Source organism: Hyla sarda, chromosome 10, assembly GCF_029499605.1.
Source record: "Hyla sarda isolate aHylSar1 chromosome 10, aHylSar1.hap1, whole genome shotgun sequence".
Lineage (NCBI taxonomy): Eukaryota > Metazoa > Chordata > Amphibia > Anura > Hylidae > Hyla > Hyla sarda.
The window spans coordinates 143,033,656-143,051,797 of NC_079198.1; the positions used below are offsets into that span (position 1 = coordinate 143,033,656).

Genomic DNA, 18,142 nt, shown 5'->3' on the forward strand with positions numbered 1-18,142 from the left:
GTGGATGGATGAAGGGAAGAGGTATGGGTGGATGAAGGGAAGGGGTATGGGTGGATGAAGGGGAAGGGGTATGGATGGATGAAGAGGAGAGGTATGGGTGAATTATGGGAAGGGGTATGGGTGCATGAAAGGAAGGAAGGGGTATGGGTGGATGAAGAGGAGAGGTATGGGTGAATTATGGGAAGGGGTATGGGTGGATGAAAGGAAGGGGTATGGGTGGATGAAGAGGAGAGGTATGGGTGAATTATGGGAAGGGGTATGGGTGGATGAAAGGAAGGTGTATGGGTGGATGAAGAGGAGAGGTATGGGTGAATTATGGGAAGGGGTATGGGTGGATGAAGAGGAGAGGTATGGGTGAATTATGGGAAGGGGTATGGGTGGATGAAGTGGAGGGATATGGGTGCCAGTGGAGAATGGGTGATTAATGTAGGATTTCTGGGAGCCCCACTAGATCACTAGAATGGAGCCCCTATTCCTACTCAATACTGATTTCAGCAAGTGCACCTGTGTTTACTTTAAAAAAAATCACTGAAAACATATTTTCAAAAACTGAATTATGATTATTCTGATGTTTTTCATATAAATTGAGTAATAAGATATTTCACTGTTTCAACATATGAATACCTGTTGCAGTGAAATGAGTTTCCGCCACGTCTTGCACCCGCAATCGTCTGACTTCATTAAAATGTAATTGTAACTGAGGCTGAATTTCTTTTTTTTTTTTTACACTTCTGGAATTATAATAAAAGTTGCCATAATAGAAAGTCTGTATTTTTTCCAACCTGTTCAAATAATTATTTGCTGTCACTTTATGCTAAAATGAACACGGGGGAAATGTAGACGCATAAGCCAAACAAGTCTGGAGAAGTCAGAAACTTCAATGGAAGACGGTATATAAGATGTAAATAATGGTTTTCTACATGAGGATAAAGAAGATGTCCAGCGGTAAGAAATGTGTCGCCCATCTGCAGGATAGGGATAAATGTCTGATCACGGGTGGTCTGACCACTGGGACCCCCGCAATCTCCCGTACGGAGCCTTGGCTTAGCACCGGCTCTGCTCCTGTATGTGACGTTTCGCACCCAGCATGTTAGCTGACAGCTGATGTGCTGGGTACAAAACTCGAACTAGCAGAACAGAGCCAGGGCCAAGTAAGGCCCTTATATGGGAGATGGTGGGGGTCCCAGTGGTCGGATCCCCCATGATCAGACATTATAATTTATATAAAAATTTCTTACTGGTGGACATCTTCTTTAAGGTTATGTTCAAACACCATTTTTTATATTCGTTTTTCATTTTTTTCTGTTCATACACACTTTTTCAGACTTTTTTTTTTTGCTTTTGATAAATTTCGCCAAACAATGTGTGAATATAGCTTCAGGATGAAAAAAGAGGGACAAGTGTCCCCATCTAGTAATTGGGTGCCTACGTAATATTTAGTAGTCATTCTACCAATCGAGGGCTTTACAGCAACACATCAAAGTCTGGGGATTATTGCACATTTACTCCCTGTAGGGTAAAAAGACCCATCACAAAAATATCATCCAACTTGGTCAAAAAAAATCCTCCTACATGGAACTATTGGGGTGATTCATGAAAATGTACTCAGCAACCAATCAGATCGTTTCTTTAATTTTTGAAAAGGCCTCTGAAAAAAAAAATAGTAGACAATCTGATTGTCCTCAGCAGATCCTGTTTGCCTCTGACCAGTCCCTCCGATCTTCTCTTTTCTACCTACAACTATTGCTACTCAACTATAGAAGTATAGTTAACAAAATCCCTCCCCAAATTTTTAAAATAATATCACCCCCAAAAATGCACACAATGGCCCAAACCTCACCTACACTCTGACTCTTTGTGGCTCTGACGGCAACAACGTCAAAGATCAGATCTCATTCTGACAGACCCTGTGGTCTCATCGGTCATTCAGCTAAAGGGTCGGTACATCCTAATACCATATGGGGAAATTTACAGTTTTTCCTAAAAGATAACCTCTGACCCCAGAACCTCTGAGTAGGCATTGTGATGGGCACATGTCATTTGAAATAAGTTTATTCTGATGAGACAACCCCTACAATTGTTTGAATTGGCCAATTTTGTAAATGTTGTTACTGCATTTAAAAAAAAAAAAAATTCCATTCTATTCCCAAATTTTCAAACAATTATTAAACAACACAAAGAAATAATAAAAAAAACTAAAAGTATCTAGCCATTGATCATATAGTCATATGCCATCAAAATAGCCATATAAATTATCTTTTCATCCTGTATATGAAGCAACAATGTGAACTTTTTGGTGTTTTACTGCATTTTGGATCATATTCTTAGAGGCCAATGGGTCCAATAAAGCATTAGTTTACGGCAACATAAAAAAGCAATGAACTATATTCAACAGATGCAATACAGTAATGGGAAAAGAACAATGACTTACACATACAATGCTTCACAAATGAGCCCTAAAAACTAAAAAGCCATATTAAAAATTAAACACCTGACACCCAGCATTAAGTGGTCAATACATGTTATAATGTTATTACATACATGTGCGAAATGGTTTGAAAATTCTTGCCAATTGTTCACTGCAAAAATGCAATATTTCCAAATTTAAAACTTTTGTATTTTCTATTCAACGGAAAATAATGGCAGGGCCCTTCTGTCCTAACATACAGTACCAGAAAGAGATTTTAAGCACTTATTTAGGCTAGTTCACACTTGGGTCAGGGCTTCATTCGGGGGCCTCCAACACAGTCTCCGTTCCATGTCCCAAAATTGAGCCAGACAGTTCATTGAACAATGGACCCCAAGATATCTCATTGACTCCATTGGGTTCCTTAAAGTTTCTATCTAGTGTCCATTTAATTTGCAAGATTTGACCAAACAAAAAAATTACTAAGGAATAAAATAAAACGGAATCTGCTACAGAGCTTCAATACATGTGTGAACCTCGCCTTAATAATATCATCTTTTATGTTTACATTAAGCAAAAATCCAGATAAAACAATTTCAAGAACAAATAAAGAACAATAGAAACCACAGATTCACTAAGTAAAAGAAAGTTCAGAAATCCAAAATAAAGAAGAGAAAATGTGTATTTAACCAAATGTTTATAAATGAAAGAAAAAAAAATTATTACAGTAATGTTTTCTATTGTTCATGTATAATTAGGTTCTCACTTCTTAAAGGGGTACTCCGCCCCTAGACATCTTATCTCCTATTCAAAGGATCCCCATTGGCAGGACCCCCGCGATCTCTGTGCTGCACCCGGCATTCGTTTAGAGTGTCGGGTTCAGCGCCAGAGGCTCATGACATCACGGCCGTGCCCCACTGGTGACATCATGGCCATGCCCCCTCAATGCAAGTCTATGGGAGGTGGCGTTAAGGCATTGAGTGGGCATTGCCTTGACGTCACGAGCGGGGAGTGACCATGATGTCATGAGCCTTCGCCCTGCATCGCCAGTCATCCGGCACAGAGAGGTTTGCTCCGTGCAACGGATGTCTCTGGTGCCACAGCTGAGATCGTGGGGGTCCTCAGAAGCGGGACCCCCGTGAATCAGACATCTTATCCCCTATCCTTTGGATAGGGGATAAGATATCTAGGGCAGAATATCCCTTAAATGGAAGTAATTGGATTTTTTTTTTCTTTATGAGTACAAGAGTTACATTTTTTTTGCATGTATCCAAATATTAATATGTTTTATTTTAATGAATTTTTTATTCTCTTTTTATAAATGATTAGAGGAAAAAGGGAAGAGGGGCCAGAAGATTTATTGATAATTACTCTAGTTAAGTGTTGATAAATATTCCAAATTATTATAACTTTGTAGTACATTACATTTCTTTAAAATGGTTATCTATTCGGTCCACCTTTGGTTTCTACTTTCCAAGGATTGAATAGAATGTCCAGCTGATATATTTCTTTTTTATTATTATTATTATTAATTTTTTTTTTTTTAAATAATTCAAGCGTTTTTAAAAAATAACAATAAAAAGTATATCACTGTTGGTATCACCACGAGAACACAACTTTTATTCAGCGTGCATTAAGCCACAATTATGTCACAATTAAGTAGAACAAACAACAAAGAGAGGCAGACAAATAAAGCAAACACGAAGTAATGAGTACCAAAAAAGATGTCCAAATATATTGCCGGCCAATCATAGTGTAGGGGCCTAAGATAACAGAAGAGTTATTCCTACAATGCAATAAAGATTTAAAAGCACCTGGTCCCAACAGGTTTTTCTGAAACACTGGCTACATCAGGGTATCATGAAATAACAGCTTCATCAGGGGATAATAAAATACCAGCTTTATCAGGGGATAATACAATACCAGCTTCATCAGGGGATAATACAATACCACCTTCATCAGGGGATAATAAAATACCAGCTTCATCAGGAGATAATAAAATACCAGCTTCATCAGGGGATAATAAAATACCAGCTTCATCAGGGGATAATAAAATACCAGCTTCATTAGGGGACCATTAATGAGATAATACAAAGTTATTACACAGACAAACAAAGAAAAGCTGGCACATTGTAATGCATACGTAATAGACGTTGTGTTTGAATGGTGATACCTAAGTCATATACTTGATAAGTCAAGTGTAACTAATGGTCTACTATAGTTTTTCTGTTCAAATTTTCATAGATTTAGGTTAATAAAAAAAAGCCTTTCACACCTGTCTGATTCCCTGCCATTTCCAAATTTACCTGGTTCCCTGATCACCATTTCCCGGTACCTATTCTAAGGATAGAAATGCCCATAAGGCTTGTCACAGCAACTTGTTAGATTAGTGAGCAAATGAAAGGCCGTAATAGGAATCAGACAGGTGAGTAAATCTTATCTCCCCATTTTAAAAGGGGGGGGGGGGGACAAGAAAGTTTAGCAGCTATTGCTTGTAGGACATAATAAAGTAGTAGTAACTTGGAGAATCTAGATCCTACCCTAATACTGTAACTGGTTCCGACCAATAATCGCATGACATGTCCCCTATTGTAGTAGACGGATCTTTGGGCTCCTTAAAGGGGTACTCTGGTGGAAAACATTTTTTTCAAATCAACTGGTGCCAGAAAGTTAAACAGATTTGTAAATTACTTCTATTAAAAAATCTTAAGTACTTATCAGCTGCTGTATGCTCCACAGGAAGTTGTGTAGTTCTTTTATGTCTGACCACAGTGCTCTCTGGTGACACCTCTGTCCATGTCAGGAACTGTCTGGATCAGGAGAGGTTTGCTGTGGGGATTTGCTCCTGCTCTGGACAGTTCCTGAGACAGACAGAGGTGTCAGCAGAGAGCACTGTGGTCAGACTGGAAAGAATTATACAACTTCCCGTGGAGCATACAGCAGATGATAAGTACTAGAAGGGTTAAGATTTTGAAGTAATTTACTAATCTGTTTAACTTTCTGGCACCAGTTGATTTGAATTTTTTTTTCCACCAGAGTACCCCTTTAAAGAACCCTGTATATATATATATATATATATATATTCCAAAACAAAATGTTTGTCTCGATTTATAATAGCGCCTTCGTAGTCTAAAGGATTAGTATGGTATTGCAGCTCAGCTTTATTAGAAGTAATCAGGCCAGGCTAAAGTACCAGACATGGCCCATGGACAAGAGTGGTGCCAAGACAAGCCAATTTTCCTGCAGCGCCACCACAGGGCATGTGAAGCATTACACTCCGTGTGCCTGTGGCGCCCCCTCTCTCTACTTTTCCTCGCATAACATTTTACACATTCCTTTAGTTGAGTTTCTCGTGAACTTAAATATTAATCTGAAAGTTCTGATTTACTTTCCACTTTTCCACATTGGGGGAATTTTTATTTTATTTTATTTTATTTTTTTTGCATTTTCCCAGATGATCCTGCATCTTCTCTATTCTGTTTTTATTTAGCACAAAAATGTCAAATTAGTGAAGTACTACAGAAAAAACACTGTTCTGCTCAACATTTATTATTCAAAAGGAAAATCCGGCGAGAACCTGATGCTCATTGAAAAGTAGACTGTCTGTCCGTATAAACGTGAATACAAATATATTCATATGTCTGGATAAGGACAGAGAACAGGGAAATGTGCTATTGTTAAAGGGGTACTCCACTGGCCAGCGTTCAATACATTTAGTTACGAATGGTGTGTGCGCGCTGTGGGGGTTGGCCATACACCCTAGTGATACCACGCCCCCTTAATGCAAGTCTATGGGAGGGGGCACAACCCCTCCCATAGTCTTGCATTGAGGGGGCGTGGTGTGATGTCACGAGGGGGTGTGGTCGACTCCCCAACACGCTGGCCAGTGGAGTACCCCTTTAAAGACAAACTCTTCAGCATGTTCCGCAATGAGGAAACACATATAATACGAAATAAGGAAAACTAGAAACGCTCGGTGAAGTCTTCTATGAATGGAGTTTGATAAAGAGGGGGGTGTTAACTAAAGGGGCCTTAGTCTTACAAGTTATACAGGTTAGCAAATTTCTTCAATTTTAAAATGTTAAGTCTTCAGCTGATATATGTCCTGGAGAAAGTCATGTAGTCTTTTCAGTCAGAGGCGATGCTCTCTGCTGCCCCCTTTGTCAATGTCAGGAACTTTCTGGATCAGGAGATGTTGTTTGCTATGGGTATTTTCACCTGTTTTAGACAAATCCTGATATGGACAGAGGTGGCAGCAGAGAGCAACATGTATGGTTGGAAAGACTACACAACTTTTTCTATAAAGAAGCTGATAAGTACTGGAAGGATTATGATTTTAAAATAGAAGTAAATTGCAAAATTATGTAACTTTCTGGAACCAGTTGATTAAAATTTTTTCCCAGGAGTACCCCTGTAGTCCCTACTCCATTATTTAATTCTTTTGACCATATCCATCCATCCATATATCATTTAGTCTTTCTTTCTTTCTTCCTCCCAACCTACCTCTATCCTTTCCTCCCCTTCCATTCTCTTTCTCTCTCTCTCCCTCCCTTCTTTCTCTCTCTCTCTCTCTCTCTCTCTCTCTCTCTCTCTCTCTCTCTCTCTCTCTCTCTCTCTCTATATATATATATATATATATATATCTCTCCCTTCTATCCTTCCTGCCTTCCTTCCTCCTCCCTCCCTTCCTACCTTCCTCCCTCCCTTTCTCTCTCCCTCCCTCCATTCTTTTGTCCCTTCTTTCCTTCCTTTCTTTCTCCCTCCCTTCTTTTCTCCCTTCCTCCTCCCTCCCTTTTTTTCCTTCCGTCATTCCTCCTCCCTCCCTCCCTCCCTCCCTCCCTTTCTCCCTTCTTCCTCCCTCCCATCTTTTCTCCTGCCCTTCCTCCCTTTCTTCCTTCCTTCCTCCCTCCCATCTTTTCTCCTGCCCTTCCTCCCTTTCTTCCTTTCTTCCTCCCTCCCTTCTTTTCTCCCTTCCTTCCTTCCTTCCTCCCTCCCATCTTTTCTCCCTTCCTTCCTTCTTTCCTTCCTTCCTCCCTTCCTCCTCCCTCCCTTCCTTCCTTCCACCCTCCCTTCCTTCATTCTTTCCTTCCTTCCTCCCTCCTCCCTCCCTTCTTTCCTTCCTCCTCTCTCCCATCTTTTCTCCCTTCCTTCCTCCTCCTTTCCTTCTTTCCTTCCTTCCTTACTCCTCCCTCCCTCTCTTCCTTCCTCCTCCCTTCCTTCCTCCTCCTTCCCTTCCTTCCTCCTCCCTCCCTTCCTCCTCCCTCCCTTCCTTCTTTCCTTCCTTCCTTCCTTCCTCCTCCCTTCCTTCCTCCTCCCTTCCTCCCTTTCCTTTATTCTTTCCTTCCTTCCTTCCTCCTCCCTCCCTTCCTTCTTTCCTTCCTTCCTTCCTTCCTTCCTTGCTTCCTTCCTTCCTTCCTCCCTTCTTTCCTTCCTCCCTCTCTCATTTGTCTATTTATCCTCCATTACAAACAATTATTTAGTGAATAAAGCAGTTTTGCTCCTGCTATTACCCAGGCGATCCTGCGATCTATGAATAATGGTGTCTTGTATAATGTGCCTATAGCGTTCCTTTACATCCCAATAATGTAACACATTATCATTACTCTGTCGGGGGATACATTGTTGTCCACGTCCTGTGTGCAGCCACAATCAAACTTATTTTCTTTTGGCAACACAGCAAGAACAGAGACAGTAGCTTGGGGGAGAATGACAGATGGTGTTCTTGATATGATCTATCCGGCGCTGCGCTTGGCGGTATATAACAGAACGTCTGATGGTGATAGGTGATAATGCAAACGTGAAATTAAATTTGTGCTGCTAATTCATTAGTTGGATTTTTAATTTCGGATTATTTTTAAATTAGCAAAAGTCAGTTGCTTTCCAGTATTTTTCATTTACAGACACACAAAAAGAATTAAGTGATCCCTGTGGAATCATCTGGATTCCTGCAATGACTACTAATTAAATTAGTTTTATTTAAGCCACAATTATATAGAAAAAAGTAAATAGGTGTACTATTCATGTCTCCTATTCAGCACATTGGGTAAACATCCACAGTGTATGGAGAAAAAGAAAATTAAATTTTTTCATGAGCTAACTGAAAAGGGTGTTTAAAGTTATAGGGGTTTTCCCCATTAAGATAAATAGATCAAAACTATTGCATAATGGGAAATTAAACATATATAAAAAGCTATACTTACCTAGCTCCAATCTCCCACAGCTCCTATTTAGCTCTGTCCAGTCCCCCAATCTTCCATCCATTATGCTTTCAAGATGAGAGCCTGGAGCAGGACCTGCCGACTAAGCCAATCACTGGTCAAGACGGGATATCGCTGGGACCAGTAATAGGCTGAGAAGGCATCTAGGAAGCAGGAATAAGGCAGAAAATCTGGGACCAGAAGGAACCAAACAGGAGCTGCAGGAGACCAGCGGGGGACTGTGGGCTGGATAATATTTCCTAGCCCCAGCAGGATATGAATTTATATAACCCTTTAAATAAAGGCAAAAAATTGATTTCCGACAGAAATTGAGAACTGTCTAGAGTGTCGTACGGAGACAAACCTGCTGGCATCAACATACTATCAATAGGGCAGATATATTAAGGCTGAATTCTGTCCTCATATATCACAGAATTAAGGAAACCTTATAAACCAAACTGCACCAAAAAGAATAGAAACTCCTGTGGCTGTGGTACAGGCAGAAAGGGGCTTAGCAAAAGTTTTGATGCAACGCACCACAAATCTACCAACATTTTGGAGTCGGTCTAAAGTAAGACACAAAAAAGTTAGATCCTACTTTAGGACAGTCTTTGATAAATCTGGTGCCATTTAACACTGTTTATCTAGATCTGAGACGGGCGAATAAATCTGGGACACTGGAACTGATGACACTTTTCTTTCCTGAGGAGTGAAGTAAGGTGAAGGAAGTCTCGGGGTTTGTGGTGCTTCCTTATTGTCTGGGCTCATTGAGATCATTGAGGGAACAATGAGTGTCAGGTATGCCAAAATATTTTACATGATCTTGTAGTGCTGAGCGGTATGACCAAAAATGCATATTACGGTATTTTTGTAAGTTATGGCGGTTCCACAGTATTTAACGGTATACCCCCCCTGCCTCTGCACTTTAAATGAATGAGATGCTTGTCAGTGCGCTTTAAATTGTCAAGTTGACGGCCGCTGCACATTAAATGGTTACGTTGCCGGCCTCCTGCGCTTTAAATGAGTGAGATGCCGGTGTGAGTTTGCAAAATTCCCACTCATACCGTCCGCGGTGCTCGAAACGATTAAGTTGCGAGCCGGAAGCTGTAATCTCCTCCTGCAAGCGCTAAAAGCCAGGCTTTAAGCGCTTGCAGGGGGAGGTGACAGCTTGCCGCGGCTTGCATCTCATTCATTTAAAGCACAGCGGCCGGCAACTTAACCATTTAAAGCACCGGCGGCCGGCAACTTAACCATTTAAAGTGCAGTGGCCTGCATCTCATTAATTTAAAGCGCCAACGACTCACAGGAGGACGGGGAGAACATATGATTATTTTCCTGATGTGGGGACAGCCACTGCGGCTGATAATTCGTTCATTCGAAGGGAGGGGGGAGGGGCCCCCCGGTATTGCAGTATAGGAAAAATTCATATCATGCAGGAAAAACATATTGGTATTCGGTATGAACCGGTATACCGCCCAGCACTACGATCATGTAAGGGCAACAGGAACTGACCTGAAGCTGTAGAGATGCAATGACACAAATCAATCAATAATGAATGGTTGAAAAATAAGAGTTGTGTTTTGGGATGTCAGAGTCCTGACCTTGTGTCTCTATGGAGATTCTGCGGAATGACTCGAAGAAGGTTTAAGGGGTACTCCGCTGCTCAGTGTTTAGAACAAACTGTTCCAAACGCTGGAGCCAGTGCTGGGGGGCTCGTGACATCATAAACCCGCCCCCTCAATGCAAGTCTATGGAAGGGGGCGTGACGGCCTTCACTCCCCCTCCCATAGACTTGCATTGAGGGGGTGGGGCATGATGTAATGAGGGGGCGGGGCTGTGATGTCACGAGCTCCCGGCGCCAGATCCAGCATTCGGAACAGTTTGTTCCAAATGCTGAGCAGCGGAGTACCCCTTTAAGGACGCAAAACATCCCAGGAATATTGATGAACTAAAATTTATAAGCGGGAGAAATGGTCCAAAATCTCTCCTTGATATATTTTATTTGCATCTATAAGAAACATTAAATGAAGATGGGTTATACAGGTTAGTAAATTCAATGGTTCACTTGCTTTTTTTTTTTTTTTTTGCACTGTGGATGTTTACTCAATGGCCCAAATTTATCAATCTGTCCCAAACAATAATGTGGTTGGTTTCTATCTGTCTAAGACACAAAATAAGATAATGAGGACAATAAAAGACATGACAACTACTTCTGTGTATTAGTTTATCCTATTTTTTGGGGCTATAAGACGAAATAATAATTTTTGCTAAAAATATGTGCATCTTCTAGTCCACAATCAGAGGGGTCACGCAGTTCCAGACCCTCGTGAAGGTATCCCGACTGATCATACAAAACACACAGGGGGAGATTTATCAAAACCTGTCCAGAGGAAAAGTTCTTGGGTTGCCCATAGCAACCAATCAGATCGCTACTTTCACTTTTGAAAAGGCCTCTGAAAAATTAAAGAAGCGATCTGATTGGTTGCTATGGGCAACTCCGCAACGTTTCCTCTTGACAGATTTTGATAAATCTCCCCCATTGTGTATTCATTGAATTATATAGCTGCTCTACTGACGGGCCACTAGAGTCACAGGGGGAGATTTACCAAAACTTGTGTAGGGGAAGAGCGGTGCAGTTGCCCATGGAAACCAATCAGATCGCTTCTTTCATTTTTTACAGTCTCTTCAAGGGAAAGAAGCGATCTGATTGGTTTCCATGGGCAACTGCACCACTCTTCCCCTACACAAGTTTTGGTAAATCTCCCCCACAGGCTTTATGGATCTTCCCTACTATATGGCTCACACAAAGACTGGTGCGCAGGTATTAAAGGAAGTTTATCTCAGGTTGGGTAACACTCGCGCAGGGGTAAGAACATCAAGGATGACCATTTGGTGGTTGGTTAGTATGGAAACCCAAGGTTCCCTTTCCCTTCTCTGGAGGCTCCTGTCTGCTTTTATTTATTTGTATTTATTTCAGAAACAAGGCACAAAGTTTAAAGAGTACCGGTCATGATCTTGTTAAATGTTATAATCCTCCCAGGTCACTGCCCCCATCATGATAAACAACCCCCTGCCTTTATTTTTATTATTTGTTAGTTTTCTACCTTGATATTGTTCTGTATTTTCTGCTCAGTCTCAGTCAGATTCACAGACAGGGAAGGGGCGTTCCCCAGTAGGAGTGACATCATCTGAAGCCATAGGCTCGGTTTCCACATAGGTTTTTTTCTGGCGTTTTTTGTAAAACTGCCACTGCCGAAGCCAGAAGTAGAATCATCAGGAAAGAGAAGTACAGTGGTCCCTCAACATACGATGGTAATCCGTTCCAAATGGACCATCGTTTGTTGAAACCATCGTATGTTGAGGGATTCGTGCAATGTAAAGTATAGGACAGTGGTCTACAACATGCGGACCTCCAGATGTTGCAAAACTACAACACCCAGCATGCCCGGACAGCCAACGGCTGTCCGGGCATGCTGGGAGTTGTAGTTTTGCAACATCTGGAGGTCCGCAGGTTGAAGACCACTGGTATTGGAGGTTATACTCACTTGTCCCTGCTGCTCCGGACCAGCACTGCTGCCCTGGATGTCGCCTTCCATCACTATCGCCGCGTCCCCGGGGGGCCCCCGACGCTCCGGCAAGGCCTCTGCTTGCCCGGCATCCTCGCTCTCCGTCGCCACCGTCACGTCGCTACACACACCGCTCCTATTGGATGACGGGACGGCGTGCGCAGCGACGTGATGACGACGAAGGCGACCGACGATGCAAGGGATCCCGAAGAGGACGCGCCGGAGCCCCGAGGACAGGTAAGTGATCGTCAGTGGACCACACGGGGCACCGTAAACGGCTATCCGGTGGCAGGTGAAGCAGTCTGCGCCGCCGGATAGCCGTTTATGCAATGGCCCCGACATACAAAAGCATCAGATGTTGAAATGATCGTATGACGGGGCCATCGTAGGTCGGGGGGTTACTGTTTAAGTCCTTCCTTTATATGTCCTATTCCTTTTGAATACACTTGTGGCTTTGGCTGAAAAACTGCAGTGGCAGATATCCAAAAACTGACAGAAAAAAAACCTATGTGGAAAACTTGCAATACAGGGGAGAACTTCCTCCCTCACTCTGCTACACACAGCCCAGAGCAGTTCTGTGTGAGATGAACTATGATTGGCTAAGGCTGCACACACCCCCTCAGCATTTTCCTGATTTTGGACTTCAGCCAGGCCAGCAGGAGTCCAAAGTCTGTGCAAGAGATGGGGGGGAAATGTGCTCTGGATAAGTAGGGAGACACCTAGTGGCAGCTTTTTAAAACACAAATAAAACATAGAAAACTTTTTTTTTTTAAACAAAGTACATTAGAAAGATGTTTTATTTACCATAAGGAGTGAAATAGCAAAAATTAGTTTTAATGACACTGCTTCCCTGAAGTGACTCCAGTTACATTATCTGCAGGCAAACAGTGTATGGGTTAATCTTTCTGGCTCGTTTCTGCAATAAATAAAAATTAATTTCAGCAGTTTTTCAACATAAGTTGCAGCAGACAGATTCCCTTTATCTGATCATCAACGCACTAATGTGAAATGTCTGAAATTGCTGCCGCATCACAGAAACAAAAGCTTTTATTCAATGATCAATTGTTGGCTTAGTGAGTGAATGTAAATTAAATATAAATTGCTGCAAAAAGTCCGAAGGGTCATTAAAAAAGATTCTCTGTATATCATCTGGTGCAGCAAATACAATGTATAGTGTTAAAGTGAGGGGTATTTATCAATGCATTTTTGTATGTTTTTTTTTTGCGTTTCTTTGGCACATTTCTTTGGCGCAGTGTCTTTTTGCCCCAATATTTGGTGCATTCTCACCTCTGTCAGATTGTAAACTTGCTGGGATTTTCACGGTCCTGTGTTTGATTGTTGCAGTGATCGGTAATTTATCAATTTGGGCAATTGTATTTTTGGTGCTAATTTGCCTGTTTTTGATGCAGGTTTGGCGCAAATCACCGCCAACAATATTTTGAAATGGAAAACACACATACCAAAGGCAGAATATGGTATGCGCCAAATTAATAAAGAACATGCGCCAAATGATAAATTTGCCACAGGCCCGTAAAAACCAAAGTAAAAAAATAAAAAAATAAAACGGGTAAAAAGAGACTGACAACTGGTAAAAATGGTAAACACCCCCATAGGGTATAGGGTTCAGCATTTCATCACTTTGCATAGTTAGTAATAAATTAATCATTACAAAAATATAACAAATCATAATAATAATAGAGATAATAATAATAGAGATAATAATATAAATAATAATAATAATAATAATAATAATAATAGAGATAATAATAATAATAATATAATAGAGATGATTTATTCAGGGCCCCATCTTCTCTCTAAAAACATCTTTTTATTTACTTTAATAATTTGCCCAGCATCCTCACAACTATTACTGTGACTTTTCTCTTAAAATAAAGTGTACCTGTCACAAAAAAATATTTAACATATCTTAGGAGGAGCCGGGAGAGAAGCATGCCGCTACGCGTTTCTCTCCTGCGCTCTAGACAATTCCATAGATTTACATGTAAGTTTGTCTCACCGGTCTGTCTAAACTTTTGACATCAGGGCTTGTCTCTATATAGTTTTTTTTAAAGAAACAGTGCCCATTTAAAGGGGGTACTCTGCCCAAAGGATAGGGGATAAAATGTCGGATCGCGGGGGTCCCGCAACTGGCTGCACCCGGCAGCACCCGGCGTTCGTTTAGAATGCTAGGTGTGGGCAGCGGGGGTCGTGATGTCACTGCTATGCCCCTCGTGACATTGTGGCCACGCCCCCTTCCATAGACTTGCATTGAGGGGGCATGGTGTGACATCACAAGGGGGCATGACAGTAATGTCATGACCCGCACCGCTTGCTCCAAGCATTGGGAACAAAATGTTCCGAACGCAGGTGCACCGGAGTACCCCTTTAAATATATAATTACAATTAAAATGGCTTATACTGTTATGTTATATTTTATTGTTAAAGCTGCCCGAAAGACCATAATATCGGTCACATGTTGCACTCTATGAAACCTCACTATGCAAAAGGAGAGAGTATCAACAGTGTACGCCAGTTTCCGGGCATAAAAAAAGTCATAAGTCTTTGCACAAGCCCTGATTTGCGTTAAAGGGGTTCTCCGGTGCTTATACATCTTATCCCCTATCCAAAGGATAGGGAATAAGACGTCTGATCGCGGGACCCCCGGGATCATGCACGCGGCACCCCATTTATAATCAGTCCCCGTCACGCCCCCTCCCATAGGCTTGCATTGAGGGGCGGAGCGTGACGTCACACGGGGCGGAGGCGTGACATCACACGCCGCCGGCCCGGTGGTTGCCTGTAATCAGTCCCGGAGCGAACACGCTCCAGGGACTGATTATAAATGGGGTGCCGCGTGCATGATCCCGGGGGTCCCGGGGAATAAGATGTGTAAGCACAGGAGAACCCCTTTAAAGATTGCAATCTCTTTACCTTTTTAGAAAGTGCGCAGGGCTCAGAATAAGGTAGCGAGGCCTCCTCAGCTCACAATACTATTCACGCCTGAAGACTGATATTAAAGGGGTACTCCCTGGAAAATGTATATATATATTTTTTTTAGATAAACTGGTGCCAGAAAGTTAAACAGATTTGTAAATTACTTCTATTTAAAAATCTTAACCCTTTCAGTACTGATCAGCTGCTGTATGCTCCACAGGAAGTTGCGTAGTTCTTTTCAGTCTGACCACAGTGCTCTCTGCTGACACCTCTGTCCGTATCATGAACTGTCCAGAGCAGGAAAGGTTTGCTATGGGGATTTGCTCCTACTCTGGACATTTCCTAAAATGGACAGAGGTGCCAGCAGAGAGCACTGTGGTCAGACAGGAAGAAAATTTAAAAAGAAAAGAACTTCCTGTGGAGCATACAGCAGCTGATAAGTACTGGAAGGGTTAAGATTTTTAAATAGAAGTAATTTACAAATATGTTTAACTTTCTGGCACCAGTTGATTAAAAAAAATATATATAAAAATAAAGAATGAAAGAAATTCAACTGGAGTACCCCTTTAAGAGGTAGTCTGACGAAGCGGGCTGTGTTCCCGTGAAACAGCTGTAACAACACCTCCTGTTCCCTGGCGTTCCTGCCGACCATAAGCCCTCCTGTGTTCTATGTTGATGTTCAACGGAATAAAGAATCTGTGCACGTTGATCGGGTGAGTGCGGTTTCCTCTACATTGTCCCCCTAATTTACAAATATGTTTAACTTTCTGGCACCAGTTGATTAAAAAATATATATATAAAAATAAAGAATGAAAGAAATTCAACTGGAGTACCCCTTTAAGAGATGTGTGCCACTTTATAAAATTGCAGCAGTAAACTCCAGCATAGATTAGCTAAAGAAGTGGCCTGTAATGTGATACATTATAGCAGCTGCCACGCCACCTCCCATAGACTTACATTTAGGGAGCGTGGTGTGACGGCACGTGGGGCGTGGCCATGACACCACGACTCTTTCAGCCTGCACCCAACGTTCGGAACAAAATGTTCCGAATGTTGGAGCAGCGGAGTATCCCTTTAAAACAACATAAACTCTAGTTCAATATAATAAGGCTTAAAAAATGGAAAGATTTATGAGATCAAGTTTCTCTATTACTAAAAAAAGAAGTTGACACTCACACAGGCCTCTCCAATAACCGGAAATACAAAGAAGAATTTTCCGTTGAATAGATACAATAGTTTTAAAACTTTGATTTTTTAGGATCTTTAAATGTTGGTTAAATTTTTTTTTTTTTTTTTTTTGCAAGAATGTCTAACCAACCAAAAACCATAAAGAGGCGTCATTTATGTCCCGTAAATGTGCAGCTTTACTAAACCTAAATTATTGAGACATACTGGGCCAGATTTATCAATCAATATTGGCTTTTGACATTTTTTTTTATTTTTGTTTTTAATTATTCAATTCTAAATTCAGCCTTTGAAAAATACCGTAAAAGGTGAACTCTGATTGGTTGCAATAAGCCGCTTCAAAACTTTTGTGTTTAACCTGTTATCTTCTTCATGAGGCTCGGTATGTCCGAGAATGTTTAAAAAAGCCTACAAACTTTGTTTTATCTTCTTGATCAACAAATTTCAGAGAATGTTGTGTTCATGTTGTCTGTACGGTTGTTGTTGAATCTGTGTTGTGATACAGGAAACAAATGGTCTCAGCTTTATTTTGCAAAGAAAATTTAAAATATTCCAACTCCTGCAGCTGGACGGCACTTTAGAATAGTGTGACGTGGATCATCGATCATTTTTACGTTGAACAGCACACCATGAGGTTAGGTGTGGTACTGCAGTCAGAATATATGCACAATGTATAACGATTCTGTTGAAGAAATCTAAATCCCATAGGGTTAAAGGGGATAGGGGATAAGATGTTTTCGGCAGAGTACCCCTAGACCGGAGTAAAAAATGAATCAACTTTGCAAAGACATTTGTCTTTTCCTGCCTTTAATCTGGGCTCAGTGTATGTCATGAGATGACTAAGATTAAAAAAAAAAAAAAATAAACCTGGTTTTGCAATACTCTGTCGGGAGGTGTATGTGCTATAAGCACTTATGTGTGGCCACCCAATGGATGAGATGTGTATTGCAGCCAGTTAAGGGTTTTGCTAACATTGCAATATTGTATTTTATTAATTTTAAGAATTTATTCAGGTCATTTTAATAAGAGGAGCAGAGTTTATTAGTAATTCTTGCTACAATATTGCTACTTTGATGGCTACTAAAATGTATTTGTTGATCAAGAATAAACAAAGGTATAAATATAAAAATAAAATCCAAAGTGCAATATTACAGAAATGATAGCATAGGAATCATAACTACTTTGCTTTCTATATGATCTTATAATAATTCCAATTTTTATTTTTAATATAATGGAAATGTTTCATGACTTGAGATACAAATTGACTATTATTGTGTTATCATTAAAATATATTATGTCCTAAATCAAACACAGTTCTACCTTTTATTTCAGATCTAAATTCACAATTATGATCTTACATTAATAATGAACCTTCACTATAATGAAAAAAATAATTGGACCTATATTCGGTTTATTCATTATATTTGAGACGGTTTACGTTTATTCTGTTATTCCTTATTTCTAAAGGAACATAAGATTTTATTACTTTTATAATGTATTCATTTTGAATAGCAATGGAAAGATAAGAAGATAGATAAAGATAGATAGATAGATAGATAGATATATATGAGATAGATGGATATGAGATAGATAGATAGATAGATATGAGATAGATGGATATGAGATAGATAGATAGATATGAGATAGATGGATATGAGATAGATAGATAGATAGATAGATATGAGATAGATAGATATGAGATAGATATGAGATAGATAGATATGAGATAGATGGATATGATATAGATAGATAGATATGAGATCGATAGATTCTAGTGATGTAATCCCTGAGGTCACAGGATCGGGGCTAAATTTCTGGTTGGAGATTCATTTATTTTAAGTCCACTTTAAGTT

At 40.6% G+C, this 18,142-nt stretch overlaps 1 protein-coding gene across 5 annotated transcripts in view; it reads right to left on the bottom strand.

The window, feature by feature from the left end:
* The window catches only part of AJAP1 (adherens junctions associated protein 1), a 325,555-nt gene that overhangs the window by 35,872 nt on the left and 271,541 nt on the right, over nt 1-18,142 (bottom strand). The window contains exon 5 of one of the 5 annotated variants that reach the window (XM_056544510.1): nt 13,013-13,086. The exons of the other annotated variants lie outside the window; for them this stretch is intronic. Coding sequence (XP_056400485.1) covers nt 13,041-13,086 — 46 coding nt within the window. The 3' untranslated portion in view covers nt 13,013-13,040. Of the gene's footprint in view, nt 1-13,012; nt 13,087-18,142 lie in introns of those variants that run through there. 5 annotated transcript variants of the gene reach the window in all.